The sequence below is a fragment of the Aythya ferina genome (assembly GCF_964211825.1).
Source record: "Aythya ferina genome assembly, chromosome: 9".
NCBI classification, from domain to species: domain Eukaryota; kingdom Metazoa; phylum Chordata; class Aves; order Anseriformes; family Anatidae; genus Aythya; species Aythya ferina.
Window position 1 is genome coordinate 27,351,808 of NC_140305.1, and position 23,520 is coordinate 27,375,327.

The window sequence follows — 23,520 nt, forward strand, 5'->3', positions numbered from 1 at the left end:
CTCCTATATGAATTACAGTACCCGTATGCGTATATGCCTGTATTTTGCACTCTCCTGTTTGTTGTGCAGAACGATGTTAACACCCTCCCATCCCTAAACACACAGCCTGTCCCCACACAGACAGCCGTGCCGATGGTGGCAGTGCCTCGCGGGCTCACAGCTGTGGTGTGGCTCCTCTCTGGCTGTGCCTCAGCCCAGAGCGTGCCCCACAAGTGCCACGTTCCCTCATCGGGAGCTGGACTTCAAGGAGTGCCCCCAATTACTGAGGGAAGGGCACAGAGCACTCCTGGGCTGCTGCACCACGGGCTTGGTGCAGACACGTTACTGCATGGTGACGGCCTGCTGCTGGAGGGGCGAGTGCCAGGGGTGGGCAACAGGCCTTGGGGAGGCTCGATAATCTGCGAGACACCAGGATTATTGCAGGAAATGTAATTTGTAGGCGTTGTGAGATGATCTTTGTGCTGGGAGATGCGCAGTTGCTCTTCCCAACATTTACGTGTACAAATCTATCGGAACTGTTTCAACCCGTTGTATTTCCTTCAGAACACACGCGTCTCCCCGTGTTGAGGGGACAAGGCAGAGAGGCGGTAGCGATGAGCACAGAGGACATTCCTCTGGCCCTGCACCCCGTGTAGCAGCGCACGGCCACGATGGGGGGAGCGGGACTCGAACCCGCGACCCCAGGGCTCGGAGGCGGCGGGGCGGTGCCTGAGCCGGGGGGCGGAGCCTGCAGCGGACGGAAGTGCTGCGGCGGAAGGGGCGGGGCGCGGCGCTGAGGGGAGCCGGCCGGGGGCGGCCATGAGCTCGGAGCAGCGGCGCGGCTGGGCCCGGGGCGGCGATGGCGGCCCCGCAGCCTCCTCCTCGGCCGGCGGGCACGGGGGGCGCGGCGGGGGCGGCGGGGGAGGCCGGGGGCGGCACCCCAGCCACCTGAAGGGCCGCGAGATCGGGCTGTGGTACGCGCGGAAGCAGGGCCAGAGGAGCAAGGAGACGGACCGGCAGCAGGTGGGGGCCGGGGGGGCGCCCGGCGGGGCGCTGCCTGACGCGGGGGTGACGTCACGGGTCGTGCGAGTGACGTCACGGGCCGCGGGGGTGACGTCGCGGGTCGGGGTGACGCCGCGCTGTGCTGTCCGCAGCGGGCCGTGGTGCGGATGGACGAGCGCCGCGAGGAGCAGATCGCGCAGCTGCTGACGGCCGTGCAGAGCAGGAGCGAGAAGGAGCCCGACGCCATGTCCTGGTGGTCCGGGGACGAGGACGGGTAAGGATCCTGGCTCGGGGGGCGCTGACCGTTGCTGCAAGGCTCCCTCCCGGGCTGCTGGGGAGTTTGGGGTGTTACAGCTTTATCTAGAGTCATAAAAGCCCTTTCGCTGATCCCCAGGCCCACAGCAGGGGATTTGTGTAACAGAGTGACCAAGTTCCCGTGGCCTCTGGGTCTGCTCATCCACAGGTGGCGTTTGTCATCCTTCCTCTGGTGCTGGGAGGTTTTCTCAGCCTCAGTGAAATAGGACCCTTTCTTGACACCTTTTCTGCAAGGATTTAAACAGGCAGTAAAATGGGGAGGTCATGTACCTTGCCTTCAGTACGCTGGGTTGATGGGTTTGGGTTTTGGTGAAAGATCCGGCTATGGGGCAGTGGTTCTGACAGGCCGTTAAGCAGCAGTTCTCTGGAGATGTTCCGTTAGTACGTTAGCTTTAATGCAAAAGAACACGTTACATTTGAAGATCCTGTTGTATGTTTTTTGATCCCATGACCCTGTTGTACGTTTCTTTGTCTTTTACAATGTACACCACACTGCCTTCAGCTTAGGGCTCAAAAAACTTGGGGATGTAATGTCTCAAAAACAGATCTGCCTGGAGTGGTTCAGTGAACTTTTCAGTGGACGTTTCTCAGTGGCCAAGCATGTATTGGGTAACCTTTGAAGCTTCTGTTCTTTGCCATTATTTCAGTAATACTCCAGAACAGCCCGCAAAAGTGAAACCAGAGGTGGAAAAAGCTCCTATCAAACAGAGACCAGTCTTGGAAAAAACATTCCTTGATCGGGATGTGGAATACCTATTTGAAAAAAATCAGCAGGATACAGATTTAGATGAGCAACTTAAAGAAGATCTAAGAAAGAAGAAGTCTGATCCTAGATATGTTGAAATGCAGGTACTTTCCCATGAGTTAAAAAAAAAGCTTTTGGTTTTGAAAATTAGACTGTCAGTGATAATTTCTGATTGTTTAAAATCCAAAATTTTAAGTATTTGCATTGTATAGTTGGATGTGTATTTTCCGTTCTCTTCTTTAAATAGACTTTTATCTCTGCGTTTGTGTGTAAAATTAAAAGTAGGGCAATAGGCTGTGAAGGAACAACTCTTCAAAATGTAGTTGAGGTTATTGTAATGGCAGTGTATAAAGCCGTACAAGGAAACGGTTTTAGCACCTCTCAAATGGGAAGCCTGCTGTTCGAGGCCCTAATCTTTTAACTGCGTATGTTGGCCTCTTTGTGTACGGAACTGTTGGTGTTAAATATTTCTGGTACGTTTAGTGAAACTGAGAACATGCATGGAATTAAATTTATTTCTAGTGGGCCTGTTCAGTCTTGGGTGAGCAGCTTGTCATGTTACTGATCTGTTTCATCTAGATCATGGATGAAATCTGTTAGTATTACTTCAGTGTTGGAGAGGTGTTTGAAAACATGTACTGTTGCTTTTTCTTTTCTCAGAGATTCCGAGAGAAACTCCCTTCGTATGGGATGAGACAGGTAAGCATGTGTTTAATTTGAAGAAAGATTCATGATTTGTGGAGGTGCTGCAGCTTTCAGAAGTTTCAGTATTACTGGAAACAGATGGGTATATTGTTGTTGTGATTTATTTATTTTTTTTAATTCACAGTAGTGGAGAATTACCAAAGTACTTCTAAAATCTGTTTTTGACCATAATACTTGCAAATGTTTTCTTTCTCTGGAAACAGGAACTTGTAAACCTTATAAATAATAATCGAGTAACTGTGATAAGTGGTGAAACCGGCTGTGGAAAGACTACACAAGTCACGCAGTTCATCTTGGATGACTACATAGAGCGAGGGATGGGGTCTACCTGCAGGATCGTTTGTACTCAGCCTAGGAGGATCAGTGCTATCTCAGTAAGTTCCACTTTGACAAGCTGACTAACGGTTGTAGGTGTGTTTCTTTGTTGTCATCCCCACCGTAAGTCCAGATAAAATGACTGTCTTAGGATTTTTGAACAAAAACAGATCTCTTTCTACTGGGCCTAAGCTACAGGGCAAGTTTATTAGCTGAATATACAATCTGTTAGATTATTTGAAGTTAAGATCTGGAAAAAATCCAAATGACCAGATAGATACTGTGTACCTCTCAAAGAAACTGATCTATTTTTGGATGTTGTCACACTAATGGTAAAGTTCAAGATAAGCATTCCGCCTGCAGTGGACAGGAAAGGTTGTTTTTTGTGTATTCATTTTCAGTCTTAATTGATGCTATTGCAAATAACAATTTTATTAATATACACTAATTCGATACTTCGTAAGTTTTGGTAGTGATTAAAGTACTGGTGCTGTATGCCTCCCTTTTCCTTGAATGTAGGCATGATTTATATTGGTGGCTTTAATGGACTGGGCAGTGCATATGTGAAGTAAGATAAACAGTAGTGTTGTGTAGCCCTTTAGAAATGTATTAAAGAGCAAGAAAGAACTTGGCTTTTCAGTGCACAGTAATTGCTCTTCTTTATAGTTAAGGATCAAATGAGTATAGAACATCACTCTCCATGAGGAAAGCTGGCCGTACTGAAAGGGGTGGTGCATTCTGGAGGAGTGTACTGCTGATGCCTAGATGGTTGTGTTTTTCTAAAACGTGTCTTGGGTTGCTCATCTGTTCTTGATTTGCAGACAGGAAACACTGCTCTCAAGGAAAGGGAAAAGATGTTTTTCATGGTGTTCTGTTATTTACATTGCATCTTGGTTCTAGGTGTTTCTTACTGATGAGTAGCTAAATCATGGATCAGCCTTGTGTGTTTTGTTTTTTTTTTTTTTTTTTTAATGAGCTGTTGTTTTTTTGAAGGTGGCTGAGAGAGTTGCTGCTGAAAGGGCAGAAGCATGCGGTAATGGCAAGAGTACAGGATACCAGATTCGTCTTCAGAGGTAAGAGGCTCTCTTGACAGTTTTTGTTCCTTCATGTAAAGCGGCATTGACTCAAAACGAAAAAACTGCAAGGCAGTTCTTAACACAGGCAAACACTTTTTATTCTCTTATTTTCTCCAAAAGACATTCCTCTGAATAGCTTGTACAGGTAATAAAGTTTTTGAAAAATACTCAAAAAGTTTGAGCATGGTTATTATATTCTGTGTAGCATGTAAATGAGTGGTTTGAGGTTGTTATGCGAAGTCAGTTCTGAATTTCAGGCTGGCAGGATTGGTTAGCACTAAGCTGTACTTTCACTAATAAGTCCTTTTTTCAGTTCTTCTGAAAGGTTTTGCTATACACAGAGGTTAAAAGCGATGTCCCTAATCAATTAATTTCAAGGAGAAATTAAAATGTTAAAGGAGAGAATGCTATAAGCCGTATTTCTGGGTAGAATTATGTATTTGTTACAGTTACCTAATGAGTAATTCTGTTAAGGTCAAGTAATAAATTTAGTCTTGTTAACAAGAGTTCATAGACCTAATGCCATAGAACAAAAGTTACTACACTTGCAGTGATTTGTAATTTTAAAAAATTACCTGGGATGTAACTAGCAAACAACGAAACCTCACCACTGATGGAAAAACTGCTGGTGAGAGATGACAGTTCAGTCCTTCCAGCACTTTAATTTGAAGCACTAGTTTATGGAATCTCATTTCTGTTTTCTTTAATGTTTAATCAAGAATGTTACAGTGCTGTGTATGACACAGCTGTCATCTGTGCTGAGTTCAGATGGTTGTGAGAATTTGGAGTCAGCAGATCAGTGCAGAAATGATGAGAAATGAAGTCAGAGGTTCCGTCAGGCTACAAGAAGTTAATTTCCCATCACCAAAAATGCTGTGACTCTGTCCAAAACCCTTGTTCTCTCAGCTGAACTGTGAACAAGTTCAAGAATGAGGCATACTTCATAATGTCTGTAACAACTACCTGTGTTTTAATTTTTAATTTTTTATTAAGTACTTTGTAAAATAAGAGAACTGAAGAATTCTTGATGTATTTCTTCCAGTCGGTTACCGAGGAAACAAGGCTCAATTTTATACTGTACCACAGGAATTGTCCTACAGTGGCTTCAGTCAGATAAGTAAGTTTTCCTGTTTTATTAGAAACTAAACGCAATTATCGAATGACTTGACTAATGACCTGTTCTTGTTAGTCTCTGCTCTATTTTTTACTTCTGCTAAAAGCAAATGTTTAATTTTTTGTTCTTCTGTTTCAGGCATTTGTCCAGTATTAGTCATGTAGTCCTTGATGAAATTCATGAAAGAAATCTTCAATCAGATGTTTTAATGAGCATTATTAAAGATCTTTTGAATGTCCGTTTGGATCTGAAAGTAATACTGATGAGTGCTACTTTAAACGCAGAGAAGTTTTCTGAATACTTTGGTAGGTTAAATGCTTCCTATGAATTTTCCTTCTAAGTGATACAGGCTTCTATGGCATAATGCAGATGTCAAATTTTAGGATTGCTTTTAATAAAAGGAATTAATGATGTAATTTTTTGCAAATTTTTTGCTGCTTAAAAATGACATGCCTTTCTCAACAGATAATTGTCCAATGATTCACATACCTGGGTTCACTTTCCCAGTGGTGGAGTATCTTCTTGAAGACGTAATTGAGAAGTTGAGGTAAGTGTATTTTCTCAGCATCAGTATAGATAATATTTAGTTTGTTTTTATTTAGTATGTCTTTTTGAAGATTATCTCAGTCTACATAGCCTGTTGAAAAATTAGTTGTGGTTTTCAGGAGTAAACTTGTTGAACATCTTGTTGCAGAAAACCTTTTGAGGGAAGTTCGGTAGCTTTTACAGTAATAGGCTTGTAGCAACCTGGAAATGCTGGTGTGGGGAAAAGAACAACTTGTGTTTTGTCTTTCAGTGTGGTGAATTTTCAGGTGGATAAATTAAGCTCGTCTTTGATGTTTATTTTTTACTTGTTTTCATGCTTACTGGAGATGGTACCTATCATTTCTGTAATTAAAAAAAAAAAGTCTTAGAGGAAAGTTCTAGAATCCTACATGTGTTATATGGTACAGCTAAAGTACTGTATATTGTCCACAGTTTAGAAAACTCCCATGCAGCTGGATTAAATTACTAGTTTCTAAATTTATTTTCTATTTAACTTTAAAGGTATATGCCAGAAAACACAGACCGTCGGCCACGGTGGAAGAAAGGCTTCATGCAAGGGCATATAAGCAGACCAGAAAAAGAAGAAAAAGAGGAAATCTACAGGGAACGATGGCCAGAATACTTAAGGCAGCTGCGGGGCAGGTTGTTCTCACTCTTCTGCATTAAGTGTTGTTAATTTAATGAACATTTTAATACTCCTCAAGAGTGGTTTAAGACTAAGCTAAATAACTTTGCCTCTTCAGCACCCAGCAGAGACTCTGTGCTTGAGACATTCTCTTTGCCAGCATTTGACTGCTTTGCTATCTGAATAAGTGGGTTACTTACGTAGCCTGGCAAATTTATTTCAGGAACGGCATCTTTCTTTCCTTCTCCTGTCTTATTTTACCTCTGCAGTTTGTGACTTCCTATATATCCAGCTTCACAGCAATAACTAATATAAGTGGCTCTGTTTTATCTCCCTTTCCTAAGGGAGCAAGTCCTTGGTGCTCTCTGTTCTATCCCATGTTCTACTTGTCCTTTTCTACTCCATCCCTTTCTCAGACAGGTCTTTGGAACAAAATAGTAATTGGTACTAGGTTTCATGAAAAGAAAGGGCTGAACAGATGAGATGCCTTCTGTGCTTACTGTGAGGGAGAGATAAATTGAAGGGTAAACTCAGATTACTTAGATCCTAGATAATTCATGAGATCCATAACCCAAAAATGTCATGTAAATGCTCCAAACACAGTTCAGTCATAATTCTTAAACTTACTATTCTAAACTGGCAATAATTGAACTAAAATAAGTCTTCAGAGCAGCATGTCTGTTCAGTTGTACCTACAAAGAAAGAAGGAAATTGAGCAGTAGTAGGTTACACAGATGAGTGATTGCAGAACCTTACAGCAGAGATGAGTGCATGACTTTGTGCTAGCAAGTAACCAATCTGCATGCTTTTGTTGCCTGTAGGTACTCAGCGAGTACTATAGATGCCTTGGAAATGATGGACGACGACAAGGTTGACCTTGACCTTATAGCAGCACTTATCAGACACATTGTTTTGGAAGAAGAGGTATGTTTCTGTGGCCTATCAGCATGTTCTCATGCTATGACTGAATTGTGGTCAGTGGCTGGTGGAGAAAGTTAAAGCTGGTGGTTATTTTGGTCTATTACATGCATATAAAGAAGAGGGTTTTGGTTTTTTTTGTTACTAGTTTTATTTTCTGTTTTCTCAAAAGTAATCTAACAGCTCTAAATACCCAATTGCTATTTAAGCCCCGAGTTTAGAATGTGGTCAGACAGTGTTTTTTGCAACAGATTCCAGGTTTAAAAGGTAGCACGTATCTAAGTTCTTGAATAACAGTTGTAGGCGTTAATGATAGCTATGCGTGTAAAAAGCTTGGATAACTTGCATATATATTCAATATAGTAATTTCAGACTTTTGTTCTAAAGAGACTATAAATCTTTTGATGATAGTAGAGATTGACTCAAATAAAACAGGATAGAAGTCTGAAGGTTTGGGTTCCATTTAACTCCAATTGCGGCTTCTTTTCCTTGGGATAAGCTTTTAAATGTCTTCATACACATTAGTCATCTGATGAAAACTAGTGTAATTGCAAATGAAATTTTAACTCTTAGTTCTTCTTCTGACTGCATGTGTTTATCTTGTCCAAGGTAGTACTTTTTGGGGTGTGTAGTAAAACCTACGGTTTGTGAAATAGCTGTAGAAAACCAATCTGAGAACCTCTTCAATGTACAACTAAATGTTTTACATCTAGGAGCTTCCCTATCAGGAATGACAGAGAGAGGGCACAGCACTGCTTAGAGTTGATATCCAGTCCCTCATATCTACAGTATGTCATGGGCTTTAAATGGTTTTCTGCCTGAGTAATCTGAATGTAATTTAGCAGTTGTGAAGATGAGAATTTTGCTAGGATATATAAAAATTCAGTCACATTTACCAAATGTGTAGCTAGGAAATTCTTCCTACTTACAGCGTGTCACGCTTTGTAGTTACTCCACTTTCATTAGTAGTTGTCCCTGAATGTGCTTCAGATGTAATGACAACGCAACTAGTTACTTTTTAATGTAAGAATGCTTGAGATCTTTACTCACCTACACGTTTAGGTTTCTGTGAGGCTCTGACCAGTATAGTAACTCTTACATAGTCTTTATTTCAATTTGTAGCTTCTTTTATGTTGTTTTAGAGGAGGTAGTTCTTGAAATATAAAACCACCAGATTCTGAAGCTGAAGATCCTAATTAGAGTCCCAGTAAAAGGTTTTTTACATAATACTGTTAGGTACATTGTTATCAGAGGGTTTCTGTGCTTGAAGCAGTAAGAAACTTGAAAGAATAACTTCTGTTGCCATAGGGAATATACGTAGGTTACACCATAGCCTGAAGTTTTATATTCATTTATGTGTTCAAAAACATCTCTGGAAGAGCTGACACTGTAGCTTGAGTCACTGAAGAAAATTCTGATAATTGAGAATGCCAAATTACTTAATATTTCAATTGATAGAGTATTTAAGCTGTGGATAATGAGGATGACTTACTGTTTTTTATTTTGTTCTTTGTTGAAAATTACACTTCGTTTCTTCGAGGTTTAACTGCAGCTCAAATTCATACAGTGTTTAAAATGCTGCAGGCCAAAATGTCAAAAAGGAAGTTTTTGTTTATTAAGTTCAGATAAATGTGTAGCAAGACAAACTTCTTTTCTGTAGTAAACAAAGTATTTCAAGTTGTAGTCAGTGAGGTTTCAGGTATCACTTACTTGAAATATATGTATCAGTATGCAAGTAGGTGATATTTTGCATAGCATGTAACTTACTGTAACCTGTTTCCTTTCCCATTCGCTTCTTTTATATATAGGATGGTGCAATTCTAGTGTTTCTTCCAGGATGGGACAACATTAGCACTTTGCATGATCTCTTGATGTCACAAGTCATGTTTAAGTCAGGTAAAAACAATTTTATGTGCAAGTTTAGCAGCAGCATTAGTGGCAAACTTTTATTTTTGCCTATGTTTGCTGGTATTGCACTGGACTTTTCTTCTTCCCTCCTTCCCTTTCAAAATGATTGCAGTGTGTTCGGCTTTTTGTTTTTTTACATAGCTACAGTAACTTCCATCCAAAACTAAATTCTTTCTTCATTCTGTGTTAATTTCTTATTTTTGCTTGATGCTTAAGCAACTTCTCTCTAATACTTTGCTGATGGGTTCTTTTAAATTCTTTTTCCTAGATGCCTTTTAATAGGACAGTAAAATATCCTATGCCTATCCTATATGCTTTATTTTGTCTTGTTTGCATACCTCATGTTCAGTTAACTTGTCCTAACTATGCTTTTGACTATTCAGATAGTCTTACAATAATTCATGTTGTGTATATTCCACAGATAGAGAATTATTGAAAACCAGAGGAGAATGTCAATTTAATAAGTAAACTTGAATAGTTATTAAATAGTTAATTTACAATTGAATATATTATGTTCTGTACAGTAATTTGTATTCACCAAGATATCATATCATAATACAACATGGCAAATTCTAAAGTAAAAAGGTATAAAGGAGTTTATTATGTGAGTTTTATGTTTTACTAGCTTTTGGGGGAATCTTCTGCAGAATAACGTAATGATTTTGTATCCCAGAGAAGCTTAGGTAGCTGGCGGCTACCAGAGAAGCTTATTGTAGCTGGTGATTAGTTTATTCAGTTTATATTATTCGGAGCTTCTAGCATATACGCCTGTATTTCAGAATGTGTCATCTGCACGTAACACCAATGTATCGAACATTGCTAACAAATAGCAAAAAAATAAAAATAATTTAAAAAATAATAATAATTAAACTATGCTACTATGCCATTATCTACATGGTAAAAACCAACTCAGAATAAGAAATGGAAATAGTAGATTTACTTGCAGCATATTTTCTCTGTTCTGTATTCTTGATTTCCTGTGTAACTAAAGTATCTGTGCTTACTCTGTATCTTCTACTGATTTAATTTTCAGATAGGTTTATTATCATACCTTTACATTCATTGATGCCTACTGTTAACCAGACTCAGGTATGCTTGTCTTTTATTATTATGCAATAACATAACATTTTGCAACTACCAACAATTTTAATTGAGTGTATGTTTGGTTTTGGCAAACATATAAATGGGCCATGGATAATTACAGGTGTTTAAGAAGACCCCGCCAGGAGTAAGGAAAATCGTGATTGCTACCAACATTGCAGAGACTAGGTAAATAGCTAGCTATGCAGACCAAAAAAAAAACCATAATTTTGAGAAAATTAAAAAATAAGCCTGTTTAACTTTTTTTCAAAATGCATTTGAAATATTTGTATCGTAGATTTATAACACTTTCAATTCTGATACATCTGTAGACTGAGCTGGAATTCTCCTTTGAGAGTTGTTTAAAAAAATCAAGACATGGATGATCTATAATGACTTGCAGTTGTTGTACATAATAAATGTGAGCTGCCTGTCCTCTACAGACTTTATAACTGTATATAGTGACTCTATAGTGCCAGACCTAGGAGAATAAAACAAGCTTGCTCTTGAACTGCTTAGTAACATTCTTCTTAATGAAATTCCAAGCACAGAATTTTTTTAACTTTTGGCTTGCAGCTTGGGAGGGGGTAAAGAGAAGCTAAACCTTTCTAAGATTCTAGGCTAAGTTTGCAAAGATGAAGAGTTGCATTTTTTTTTTTTTTCTTCTTTTAAAACAGCATTACAATAGATGACGTGGTATTCGTTATAGATGGTGGAAAGATAAAGGAAACTCACTTTGATACCCAGAACAACATTAGCACAATGGCAGCTGAGTGGGTTAGTAAAGCTAATGCCAAGCAAAGGAAAGGTCGAGCAGGAAGGTAAGAATAATGGCGAGTTAGAAAACTTCTGTGATGTTAAGTTTGAGCTCGTGTGCTGAAGGTAGTACTTTGTTAATCCCATGTTCGGAAGCAGATACTAGCACAACTCTCTTGTACTTAGGGAAAGAATGGTTTGTTGTTTTCCTAAGAAACTGACATAACTTGTGCTGCATTTCAGTCATGAGTTTCCTTCCTTATTGTAGAAGAATAAATCCTGCATTTTTTTCAAATTTGATAATGTTTGCATTCACACCTCGCTTACGAGGCTATGATACATTAAAGTGAAAATTGCCTTCAAATTAAATTTTAAATAATTTGGTATATATCTAAGAAATATTCACTCCCCCGCAAAATACCGTGTGGAATTTCTTTTGTTCAGACGTACAGTTCTTCTCTGATCTCCTCATTGTTCCCTTTGAGTAGTTAATTGGAGACTTCTGCATTTTCTATGCCTTTGTTTTCCTGTTGATGGGTCTATATTTCTGAAAGCTGAAATGGCTATTGCAATTGAATACACTTCAATTCTAATTCCCTGAAGTGTTTTGGAAAGCTGCTTATAAATGAACACAGTCATAATGTCACAGTGTCATAGGAAAAGCATGCATTTATTTCTTCAAATATGTTGTAGAGTTCAACCAGGTCATTGTTACCATCTATACAATGGGCTCCGTGCTAGCCTTCTAGATGATTATCAACTACCTGAGATCTTGAGGACACCTTTGGAAGAACTTTGCTTGCAGATCAAGGTAAGCATATGCGTCTTCAAACATGTATACTAGTGACATTTCTGTTGGAATAAGAGCTTGAGAGATTAAATCAATGCAACTCTGAGGTTAGAGTTGTCTTCAAGTCTAAATTCTGTCACAGCAAAAGCACAATATATGCGATTAGTAAGTGCGGCGATTATTTGCAGAATGGTACCAAAACTGAGAAAAATATATTGTCTGGTATAAATAAAAGCTGAACTCTAACACAAATGTGAACACGTTTTTTTCCTCCAAAAATGTTAGATCAGAGTTGCTTCTGTGAGAATGCCAGGGAGCTGAGAGAGAAGGCTTCTTAATTTTACCTTTTGGTAAAATTCTTCTAAAACTGACATGAGTGACACTTCTTTTTTGGAAGTTTGCATGGAATTCCTATGCATGCATAAGGAATACCACATGCAACATACTGAAGAATAGACGTTTAAAATTTCATCACTAATATGTCTTTATTTTGTCCTTACTTCTTAATTATTGAAATCCTAATTCAAGCTGTGAGCTATTCACACCTTTTGTAGCTAGTGTGATCACTGCTTATTGATTTTTAGGTGGGTAGCCATCTTTATTCTTTTTGTTTTTTTTTCTTTCAGATTCTAAAGCTTGGAGGAATTGCTTATTTTCTGAGCAAACTAATGGATCCGCCATCTCGTGATGCTGTAATGTTGGCCATAAATCATCTGATGGAGCTGGTAAAGTATTATTTAACATACAGTTTCATGCAAGGAAAAGTTTGTTTACAGCCATGTTATTACTGCATTGTTTGTTATCAAAGACCATTCTGATTGTACAGGTCTAGACATTTGAATCCCTTATTATGCAGACTCTGTATCTCTAGGCTATGCAGCGTCCTGTATCTTGACTGAACAGAGGAAATAAACTTCAAATATTGAAGTTAACTTTGTATTTGAATATTGAATATTTATATTGTATATTGAAGTGGTATTTCTGTCCCAGTTGGATTAGTGAAGAATTTATTTCTGGGGGTAAGTAAGGCAGATAGGAACAAGGTCTCTCATATGTCAGTGCCCCTTTGGATGTTGGGGCAGGAGAGATCAATGAGCTGTTCGTACTACTGACTTTTTGCCTGGTATTAATTATACAAACCAGTTGTAGCAATAAATTGCAATGTCTAATTTAGATGAAAGGCGCTATGCAGACTGATTGTCATAATTCTATTAATGTTTAGATGACATTCAGTGATACATCTGTTGTTCTGTGACAAGGCTGTATAGTAGCAAAGAGAAGAGTAAATGAAACAAGAAGTGACACTGAAGGGATAGGAAATACACAAGTCCAAAAGTAAGCTTGATCAGGAGAAGACACTGAAGTGTTAATTAGTCTTCATACTTTGGTCCAGAAAGACACTGAGCCCAGTAAACCACTTGAAACACAATTAAAGATGGTTGCTCTTGATTGTATCTGTTGAATGTTTCTGTTTGTAATTTGCATGATCACTTTCCTGTCTGACCATACTACAGTTAGCTGCATCCTCCACACTGCAGTTATGACTTTGTGTTTTGTTTTTGTTTTTTTTATGACAGAATGCTTTGGACAGACAAGAAGAGCTGACTCCACTAGGTGTACATTTAGCACGATTACCAGTTGAACCACATATCGGAAAAATGATTCTCTTTGGAGCTTTATTCTGTTGCTTGGATCCAGTCCTTACGATTGCAGCAAGCCTCAGCTTCAAAGACCCTTTTGTCATTCCTTTGGTAAAGTTTCTAAGAAGAGCATTACAGATAAGATTTTAAGATCCTCATAAGAATATTAGGACGCTACTGAGATGTTGTAGTTTAAAATAATTTTAATCCTACTTTCAGGTTAATTACATGTTTATAAGTACTGTTTGCCTTACAATAATTAATAGCATGTGTTTTGCTTACAGAATATTGGAAGTAGCATCACTTTTTATGTATGTTCCATACAAAGTATTGCTGTATATATGTACCCTTGTTAGGGAAGGTGAGCTAGAAGGAAGAATGGTCTGTCAGTCAGGAATATTTTATAAGTTCTAATTGTTCATAGGGCAAGGAGAAAGTAGCAGATGCAAGAAGAAAGGAATTGTCAAAGAATACAAAAAGTGATCATCTGACAGTGGTGAATGCTTTCACGGTAAGCATGTTTTAACGTTCTTTCCTTCAGAAATTTTGGTTTAGGTGTTATGCTTTAATCTAAAGAAAAATCTGATCAGTGTATGCTCTGAAGTATTTCTTGGTTTCTACAGAAACATAAAACAAAATTAATTTTCACCCTTCTAGTGTTAAGGAGTCTTGTCCAGGCTCAGTAACCTAATTTCTTGTGGATATGCTGGTGGAAATGTAAATTCATGGTAACATTACTTTCTAAACATGTATTTGATGAGGGATGAACACAGTAGAACTTCTTGGTGGCAGTTTCCCAGTTGTGCTATAAAAATCCCCGAGTCATTAGCTCTTGTCCTTCCGGCACCTGCAAGAGGCTGGAGTGGGCTTCAAAAGCATTGGAGACTTAGAAAAGATTTAGAGACTTAGCTGTGTAGCACAAGACTGTTAGTAGCAACAAATGAGGTTCTGACAAACTTGGCTAGATTTTGCTCCTCACCATGGGAAAACTAAGTTTTCAATTCAAAAATGTTGTGTTTTTCTGCTCTGTGCCATATGTGTATAGGTGTGTGGAGATACATACACATATGTACATAACATAATACAAAGAGATTAAAGGGTTTGCTTTCTCTTTTAAGGAGAAAAATGTAACTTTGTAATGACCTACGTTTTTTTTGATCTGTCCTTATATAGTTAATATTTTTAGTATGTGTTCACTTAAATGCCTTTGAACTATGGTATGAATTTCTAGGGCTGGGAAGAGACTCGGCGCCGTGGATTCAGAACTGAGAAAGACTACTGCTGGGAATATTTCCTGTCTTCAAATACACTCCAGGTAACATCCTGATGGTCTGAAAATGGAGGAATACATCTGTCAGGGAAGGGGAGGAGCCTTTTGGCACAGCATCATTCTGGGACAATTTTTATTTCCTATAGATGCTTCATAACATGAAAGGACAATTTGCTGAGCATCTCCTTGCAGCTGGATTTGTGAATAGCAGAGACCCCAAGGATCCCAAATCTAATACCAACTCGGGTAAACAGTAGAAGGAAACAGAAAGCTTTTGAGTCAAATTCTCAATTTGCAGAACTGCATTACTTACTTTGCTGTCTTTTACAGATAATGAGAAGTTGCTCAAAGCAGTCATCTGTGCTGGTTTATATCCAAAAGTTGCAAAGATTCGGCCAAGCTTTAGCAAAAAGAGAAAAATGTAAGGATTTGGTACAATGCTGGTTTTTGTTTCAGGTATTTTCTAAATTAGGTAGCTTGGCTAACTTCCACACTTCCTGGGTATGTAACATAGAAGCACCAAGCTAGGAGTGGTCACTGTGCCTAGAATTAAAAAAAAGAACAAACAAAACAAGTGATTATGTCTGTGGTAGGTGTAAGAATAGGTAGTCAAAATTCTACTTCAGATCTCTTAATTTAGATCCATCTGCAGCTGGCACTACCAGTCCGTTGATTCTCCATTTTGAACCAAGTCCAGTGTGCTTCAGTCACCTCAAGGATGCATGTAAGAGTAAGCTTGCAAACGTGGCAGGAGATCCCATGTCACTGCATCTTAGCCGCATGGTGGAGCCAGGTATAAGTCAGCTGCCAGGAAGGTTCAGTGCCTCGTGTCTTTCCTACTTGAGAGAACAACAGGGTTTATTAAGGAGGTGAATTTAAACTTAAGCACAGAGAGAGGGGTATCTGAAAATTACTACTGTAGATTCAGTTGCAATCTTTTGAGGAAAGAAATAGAAGTTCCTTCAAATGTCCTCATTTTGGAGTTCAGAACACTGGTGGAGAATTGGAGGGTTTTTAACTTGGGATGTGGTTTTGCTGTTTTCAGTATCTTACTTCCATGGTAAAACTACTTTTTTTTTTTTCAGGGTGAAAGTTTGCACTAAGACAGATGGAACAGTTAATATTCATCCTAAATCTGTTAATGTGGAAGAGACAGAATTCCATTACAACTGGCTTGTGTACCATTTGAAGATGAGAACTAGCAGTGTATGTTGTGGTTTATATTTGTTATTTATTTTTGTAGCTCTTTAATGTGTTCGATCAAGGGATGTGAATAGTGTCTCTTACATGGCCCAGAAGGTATGCGCCAGCTTTGTTTGAAGCCTTCATGTTTTGGGTCACTTCTTGCACATGCAGTCAGGTTCTGTTCTGTGGGATCTTGGTGGTATTGTTCCACAAATGGCTGGTATATTAACTTCTGATAGATTCTTGCTTCTGCTTCTTTTTTTTTTTTTTTCTTATTTTTTTAAGGAAAAAAAGTTTGCAAGCTTTCTTTTTATTAGTTGGAGTTCAGCGCTTTCTGTGAAGGACTGTATTTGGAACCATTTTTGCTCCCATTTGATGTGATTTTATGTAACTGTTCCAACTGAGTTGCTTCAGATTTGTTTTGCAAATCTATGAATGACTGAAAAATGATCTGGAATTCTGTCTTGTGTTTCCTTAAGGGTTAGTGATGTCATATAACATGCTTTCAAGGATGACTGGACAATTTTGTTTTCTTGCAGATTTACTTATATGATTGTACAGAAGTCTCTCCGTACTGCCTCTTGTTCTTTGGAGGGGATATATCCATTCAGAAGGATAAAGATCAGGATACCATTGCTGTGGATGAATGGATTGTTTTCCAGTCTCCAGCTAGAATAGCACAGTTAGTTAAGGTAATTATATTTAATAATATATCCAGAAATCTTAGTTTAACAGTAACTCTTCCTAGAGTTTTTTTTATATTTGATGTTGCTGTTGAACTATTGATGTATTGCTATAGGGAGGTAACAAAATGTTTTTAATGTATTCCCACTAAGCATGTGAAGTATACACAGTAAATGAAAGGTATCTAACTGAAGGTTTGTGTATGAATGCAAATCAAAAAGTTGTAGTAAAAATAACATTCTGACCAGCTTGTTGTATCACATGATAAACTGGGCAGAAGTAAACACTGATGAACTCTCTTCTGTTTGGCCTTAGGAGCTGGCACTTGAAGTTTTATTTATGTATTTGAGTTTCCAGTGTAATAGTTGGGCTAATGAGAATGAGGCTTGCGTGCCTTTTGCAGTGTTGGAAGGAAGGTGCTCTTAAAGCTTCTGCTGAAAATTTCTTGGGGATGTTGAAAAATAGTGGAGGCTTCAGGGAAGAGTCATAAGGTGGATTTAAAGGGCTTCTAAACATCTTACAGTAAGAGATTTGAAGAGCACAATTTCTGTAGTTACTGTAGCAAAAGCTGTAGGATGACCTGATCAGTCCATAAATAACCATGAGAATATGGAACATGGGGATGGGGCTCTTCAGCTGGCAATAATACTTTCCAGTGAAAAGAGGAGCTGAATAGAGCTTTGTTTATTAGATCCTAGAAATTGCATCTGACTTTCTCTTTCTTAATCCAAATATTTTTAGTCTCCTTAAAGAGTCAGCTAATGGATGAACAGGCCATCACATCCAGAGATCAGGTCATAAAAGGCAAAGCTAGCTTCTGAAAAGCAGCTTTTGATCCTGAAGGTAGCAGTGTTGAAATAAATTGATGTAAGAACAGCAGGCCTAAAGATTAGGAGAACAGAGAACGTGAGGGGTTTGAACTTACTGTGGTAACATAGTGTGGCTTTCTACTTGCCTGTCTCTTCTCATTCCAACAAACTTTTTGTCTGCAGAATTTAAGACAAGAGCTCGATGATCTACTACAGGAAAAAATAGAAAACCCACACCCCGTGGACTGGAACGACACTAAATCCAGGGATACAGCAGTACTGACCGCTATTATAGACTTAATCACAACGCAGGAGAATGAAAGTGCCAGAAACTATGCTCCACGGTTTCAGAACGAGCGCTATAGTTGACACACTTTCATCTGTGTTGGTAAAGCCGATATACTCACTTACTTTGTTTCATTTTTTTTATAGCATTTATTTAGCTAGAGGGAAAAACTCTTTTAGGGCAAGCAGGTAATTCCCTCGTACTGAAGATCAGTTATTTCAAAATAGTTGGTAATATCTGTATATGCATGGTATTCTGTGTTCATGGTAGCTTTTTAAATAAGAAAAAAATGCAATGTTAGCAATGTTAATTGGTGTATGTATTGTCCTTCCTCCGAGTCCTCTAAAACTGTAGCTTTTTTTTTTTAAAATATTTGTTACCAGATTTGGGGGGGTGGGGAAGGGAAAGAAGCTAAAGTACTGCTTAATTGTGCTTAAACTGTTCTTGCTATTGGTAAAAACATCTCAGAAGATTTTTATTTTTTTTTTCTTGGGGGTGGGGAGTGATTACTGTGTTGTTGCAGCAGTTTTCTCACCAACGTTTTCACAGAAGGTAATGATAGCTTAACTAAACTAACTTGAAAACATGTTGTTGAATTTGTGCTGTGGGAGGAAAGTCTTCAGAAATACTCTCGCCTTCCATTCATCCCATTCAGTTCATCTTTTTTCACTTTCTGTACCCATCCATCATCAGTACTGATGGAAAAATTTAGACTACAGGACCTTCATGGTTATAAAAACTGATGGTGGAATACACTTTAAGGGTTCATTGTATTCTAATTTTTTTAAGCAATCCATGTATAGGTATAGTGTTACATTAAAATACTTTTCGTTAAAGTGTTATTTCATCTGCTCTTAGTTCTTAATGTTCTGACTGTCATTCTGTTTTGAATGCTTCCAAATACCTAAGGCCATTTGATTAATTATTCTTATTTTAGGATTTCAAGTGGGGTGATTTTGAGAGAACTAGTCTGGACCTGATGGGTGGGCATCAAACCAGGGCCTGAATAGTGCCAGCAGTTCAGCTGGCAGCCTCCTGTTACCTTCTGTTTGCTCTGCAGCCATAGTTTTATTATTTCCAGGTTTATCCTTGAGGAATAAAAAGCCTTTGCTTCTCATTTTGATGTTCTGCAAATGTAACCAACTTTCAGTTTTTAGAGGCTTTATGTTTTCTCTTGTGCTTGACAGAAATCGTCCCTGTGGCCTTTCTCATCCACCTGAATCATGGGCTCAGGAGGATTTATTCACTTTATTCGTGTTATCCTGAAGAAAACAGGACTAAAACAGGGGCACATCTTCCTGTCAGTTAATCCAGCATCAGCTGTATTTATCTCTGGTATATAAGGAACACCACCCCTCTGATCCAGCATAGCTATTTTTTATACAACAGTCAGTTTGTGACTGGGCTATACTTTCTCTTGGAATAAGAAGGAGCAGAGGAGGCCAGGTTTGTTTTTGGAGCATCTTCCTCCACCCTCTGAAAACCCATGGTGGGATTGCTGCTTGAACCCCAGGTGCTGGAGTGCTTGGGGTAGCAACCAGACCACAGCACACTGAGGTGGTTGTGGGTTGGTGTGGTCAGATCCTTACTTACACAGTAACATGAAAAATGTGTAAATAATGATACGAGTTGTACTTTCCAGCTCAACCTAAAGCTTGGAGTGTAAGCAGCTGGCCTTGGGCAGTGAGGGAAGGGCCTGGGGGCTGCTCTGTGGCAGCTGTCCCACCGCAGCCCCATGCCTTTCCCCAGTGCCTGCGTGCCCTTACCCTGCGGGTTCTCCCCTAACCCAGAGGCGAGGGGTCCTGGGCCTGGTCACTGCTCAACCCTCCTGTGTACAGGTAGGTCCATGAGAGATGAAGGAGGACACAGTAGCGCTGTTTATCTTTACAGAACAGCAAAAAAAAAACAAGCAAAGATAAGTTACAGAACAAATTTAACCTATCACCTTAACAATCTGCAGGTCAAGAAAAATTGAAGCTTTTTTTTTAGTAAGGATTTAAAAAGATTTTATTGATTGTTGTCCTATAAAATCATAACTGTCTTTAATTCCTGAAGAACTGTGTCTGAGAGTAGGAAAAATGGCTTTTAAAACATTATTTGGAAAGACAAGGTATGAAAAAATATATACAGTATTAAAAATCTGAATAAAATTAATGCCTGGATTTATACATTCAGTTTTGTTAAACATCTGCCTGTGTACAATAAACTCTTTGTTAAAATATTAGCAGTATTTTTACTATGTTAAATAAGACTTTGTTCAATTTACAGTTTATACCATTACCATTTTATCAGTCCACTTATAAATTAATTCAAAAGGCTGTAAAACCACTGTCAGACTATCAAGGTAAGGATTTTTGTACAAAATTATTGCCTAATCGACTTTCAATTGTTATAGAGGTACATGTTTATAAACAAAGTCACTCACAGATCACCATAGTACAGAATATAAACACCACCCTTTAAAAAAAAAAGACTGGGACTGTGACAAGAAGAAAGCCTTTGTACTATAACTTTTTGCCACCTTTTTATTTAGCAGGTATTGAAGCCTGTTAACTTACCAGCTTGTCCTTAAATGAAGGTTTTTATAGTACAACCTGTCACACGGATATACAGAAATGATGCACTGAACCTTACTTCATTTTTAGTGCATTTTCTTCACACAATATTTAGTGGTTGTTTTTTTTTTCCTGTGAAATTCCAAAGCTAAACTGCAGCTGCAAAAATCTAGGTGGTGCAGGTAGTGCAATGGTGAGAGGGCTTCTCGGGAGCTGAGATGTGTGTGGCAGCACCCAGCTGGGCACCCCTCGGTGGCAGTCACGAAGGTGCTGACAGGGACACCAAGCTATAACCACGTTACCCCAGGGGCCGAGCTCTCAGCTCCCACGTCCTTCCTCAGTGGTGCTCTTACCTCGTACAGCGGAGATGAGCAGAGACCTGGCCGCTTAGGTCCCTACAGGTCTTACGGCTCCCTCTTTTTGTGCATGTGGCTTCAACACGCTGACAAATGCTAAAGAGGAAGGTCAGTAAACTGAAGTTCAGTTGAACTTTTTGCCTCCACAGAAGGAAATAATCAATCTCCTCTAGCACAGAAGACCAAAAAGGAAGAAAAAAAAAAACAGAAGAATGTACTTCATGTTTTCTGCAGTCTCCATCAAAACCCTTGCTCTACAGCAATAACTTAATAGAAAGACCTAGCCAAACACCTGGAGAAAACTGAAACAAAATGGACACATTTCCAGCAGTTATACAATCCTTTAAAAAAATAAAAAAAAAATCCTGTGAGTCCAGACACCTGAATTCTGAACCAGAGCAGTGGCATTTAAGACTCACAGTGACGATGCTAGTGGGAAAAACCACATTGTGTTATGCACAGGGCTACTTTTCTGCAGCTTGAAATTACTTTGTATTGAAAATAAGGTTTAAGCTTTAAAGGTGCAACCTACTGCAAGGTACTGGAAAAGCAACCATGCTGCCAAGAAGGCATTCAGAGGTAAAAGAGCCGTCAGAGTTGAGGACAGACAGCAGACACGAGACAGAAGGGTTTGTTCATTTGGCAAAGCCCATGAGCTTAAAAAAAAATTACTGGAAGAAACACCATAAGACACACCTGCCAGGAGGAGCTAAGAGAACTAACAACTGCTCCCACCAAGGCTGTTCTTAATGAAAACAAGCCCAAGTTGAGGCTGATACTTGTGCTAAAATGGATCTGAGAACAAAGACCCTCAATGTCATTATGTACTTGGTACAGTTTGGTACTTCTTGCTTGCTTTCAGAAATCTCAACACCAGAGCACCAGAACACCTGAGCTGCGTGACTGAGTACCCACACCCAGTACTGGAGGCCACCACCACAAGCAGCACGTCTCTGGCTCTTACCTTGTGTCAGCTTCGCCCACAGATTGCAGCGATCTCATTCACTCTTAGATTAGCAAATCTGGCTCCTCCCTGGCTTTGTGCTGGAGAGGTGAGCCCTTCTGAATTACATGAAACAAGGATTCTGACACAGCTGGGAAGTATCCCCTTAAATCCCCAGTCCTGTACTGGGAGCGTACGGCTGCAGGTTCCAAGGAACAGGAACTGCCCCCCGCTGTTATGCTCCTGTTCACCTCCAGCTCAGCATATAGGTGTGGTGAGTTTCTGGTGCTCAGTCTGCTACAGCAAGGCCCAATTTTGAAAGAAAGTCAGTCAAAATGATCAAAAAAGAGTGGCAGAAGAGTAAGCAAAGAGCAGGGATGAAGGAACTAAAGTTGAAAGGGAAATCTGAGGGGAAAAAAAAAAGCAAAGCTGATCTCCAGTGCCTAAGAAACTACTTCTAGTTGAAATCTGCTACAGTTCAAGCCAGGCATCAGTTCAGAGCTCTCAAAATGCAAACCAAAATGGGCTATCTGAAACATCAGTGCTCTGTTACCAGATTTTACACATCTGTGACCCACGTCTTCCATGTGAGAGCTGTAGTGCATGCAGCCATTCCCCGCTGACAGCAGTTAGTGCAAATCCTCTAGTACAGTATGAAGAAGCAAAAACCATCTACACATTTGTTTCAAGTCCAAGTAAGCGTCCCATCCGCTCCATGTTCTTGTCGATCGTGGCACGACACGTGATTTCCTTAGCACACTCCATGGGAAACCAGCCTCTTTCACCATCCCGCAGTCGTTCCCCTTCATACCAGCCTGCAGGTGTGAACAGACAGGGAGCAACAAACCTCTTCAAGTAATTTTAAAGGCACTTTGTCAGAACTTCTGAGTCAGTGTCACCGCATTCATGATTTATCTATATAAGTTATGACTGGTGATGAGTTACTTTAAACAGCTGTTGCCTAAACAGAGGCTGTCCTTAGGAACTTGAGCTTAAATGCTCAAGTTTTTCCTGGAAGCTTAGCCTTTATTCATCATATGGCCAACTCTATTAGGAAACAAATTCTTCTAGCTGGATTCATCTGCAGTGGTAAGAGAGGGTTGCTAACAACGCATACTCACCATCATTCACTTTTTGATAAACCAGAACAACATCAGCAACTTGGAGAGACAGCTCGTCTGACTGCTTTGCTGTGTAGGTTCTGATGATCTCTACCTGAGTCAAAGCTGGGGAAGAAAAAGAAAAGAAAGGCTGAATTACAATATTTCCATTTCAAATCTTCTATTCAAACGTGTATATAATTGATTTGAAGAAATCAGTGTGTCTTAGCACATGCCCTGCCCCACCCCACCCACCACACAGGTGGCAGCAAATGCTGCAGATGGCTTCTCACCTGAGCATCCACACAAACTTGGGTTAAACACGAAGAAGGGAGCTTTGCTCTTGGTAACAGATTGAAACAACTGGCCAGCGTTAATGAACGCAAACAGAAATAACTGGGCAAAACAAAACTCCTCAAAGAAGGAAGCGATGACAACTTCATGTATATTAAAGTAACACAGCCCAGGAAAAGAAAGGTGACATTTTTAAGGATAGAGCCTGTGTTTGCTCAAATCCCCGCTAAGAGGCAGTGCACTTCTATTCTCATGTCAGAGTGCTCAAAAATCTCAGTACTTGCAACTTACTCGTTCTGTCAGTCTTCTGCCCATCTCTGTCTTGCCCAAGCACCGTAATCCAGCGAGCTCTTTCACTTCTGCAAACAGCAGAAACAAAATTCAGTTTCCCAACTCGTGCTCTTGAACAATGATCAAGACTACTCCCTTTTCAAGGTTCTGTATTTAAATTCTTCCTCTTATTGTGAAAGAAAAACTAAACATAACCTCCTTTCTCCTCCTCTCAAAACATGGCCAGGTGTGAT

The 23,520-nt window shown here is 39.5% G+C and overlaps 2 protein-coding genes across 3 annotated transcripts in view; one reads left to right on the top strand and one right to left on the bottom strand.

The window, feature by feature from the left end:
• Window positions 1–792: 792 nt before the first annotated feature.
• DHX36 (DEAH-box helicase 36) lies at window positions 793–19,969 on the top strand. Of its 2 annotated transcripts, XM_084530233.1 has the most exons (26): window positions 793–1,002; window positions 1,134–1,255; window positions 1,944–2,145; window positions 2,702–2,740; window positions 2,950–3,120; window positions 4,055–4,134; window positions 5,180–5,254; window positions 5,390–5,556; window positions 5,717–5,798; window positions 6,299–6,439; window positions 7,244–7,346; window positions 9,149–9,236; window positions 10,282–10,337; window positions 10,453–10,517; window positions 11,006–11,149; window positions 11,778–11,895; window positions 12,501–12,599; window positions 13,452–13,625; window positions 13,939–14,025; window positions 14,746–14,829; window positions 14,931–15,030; window positions 15,115–15,205; window positions 15,870–15,990; window positions 16,509–16,661; window positions 17,646–17,850; window positions 18,936–19,969. In XM_084530233.1, exons 1-25 carry the CDS (start codon window positions 799–801, stop codon window positions 17,829–17,831), a joined length of 2,952 nt encoding a protein of 983 aa, XP_084386359.1. In that variant the 5' UTR covers window positions 793–798; the 3' UTR covers window positions 17,832–17,850; window positions 18,936–19,969. The 2 variants fall into 2 exon arrangements, with proteins under 2 accessions (XP_084386359.1, XP_084386358.1); XM_084530232.1 differs by having other exon boundaries at window positions 17,646–19,969.
• ARHGEF26 (Rho guanine nucleotide exchange factor 26) overlaps window positions 18,242–23,520 on the bottom strand; it is a 50,910-nt gene continuing 45,631 nt past the window's right edge. Inside the window, exons 12-14 of the mRNA XM_084530234.1 lie at window positions 23,288–23,355; window positions 22,724–22,828; window positions 18,242–22,417 (exon numbers count right to left, since the gene is read on the bottom strand). Coding sequence (XP_084386360.1) covers window positions 22,275–22,417; window positions 22,724–22,828; window positions 23,288–23,355 — 316 coding nt within the window. The 3' untranslated portion in view covers window positions 18,242–22,274. The remainder of the gene's footprint in view (window positions 22,418–22,723; window positions 22,829–23,287; window positions 23,356–23,520) is intronic.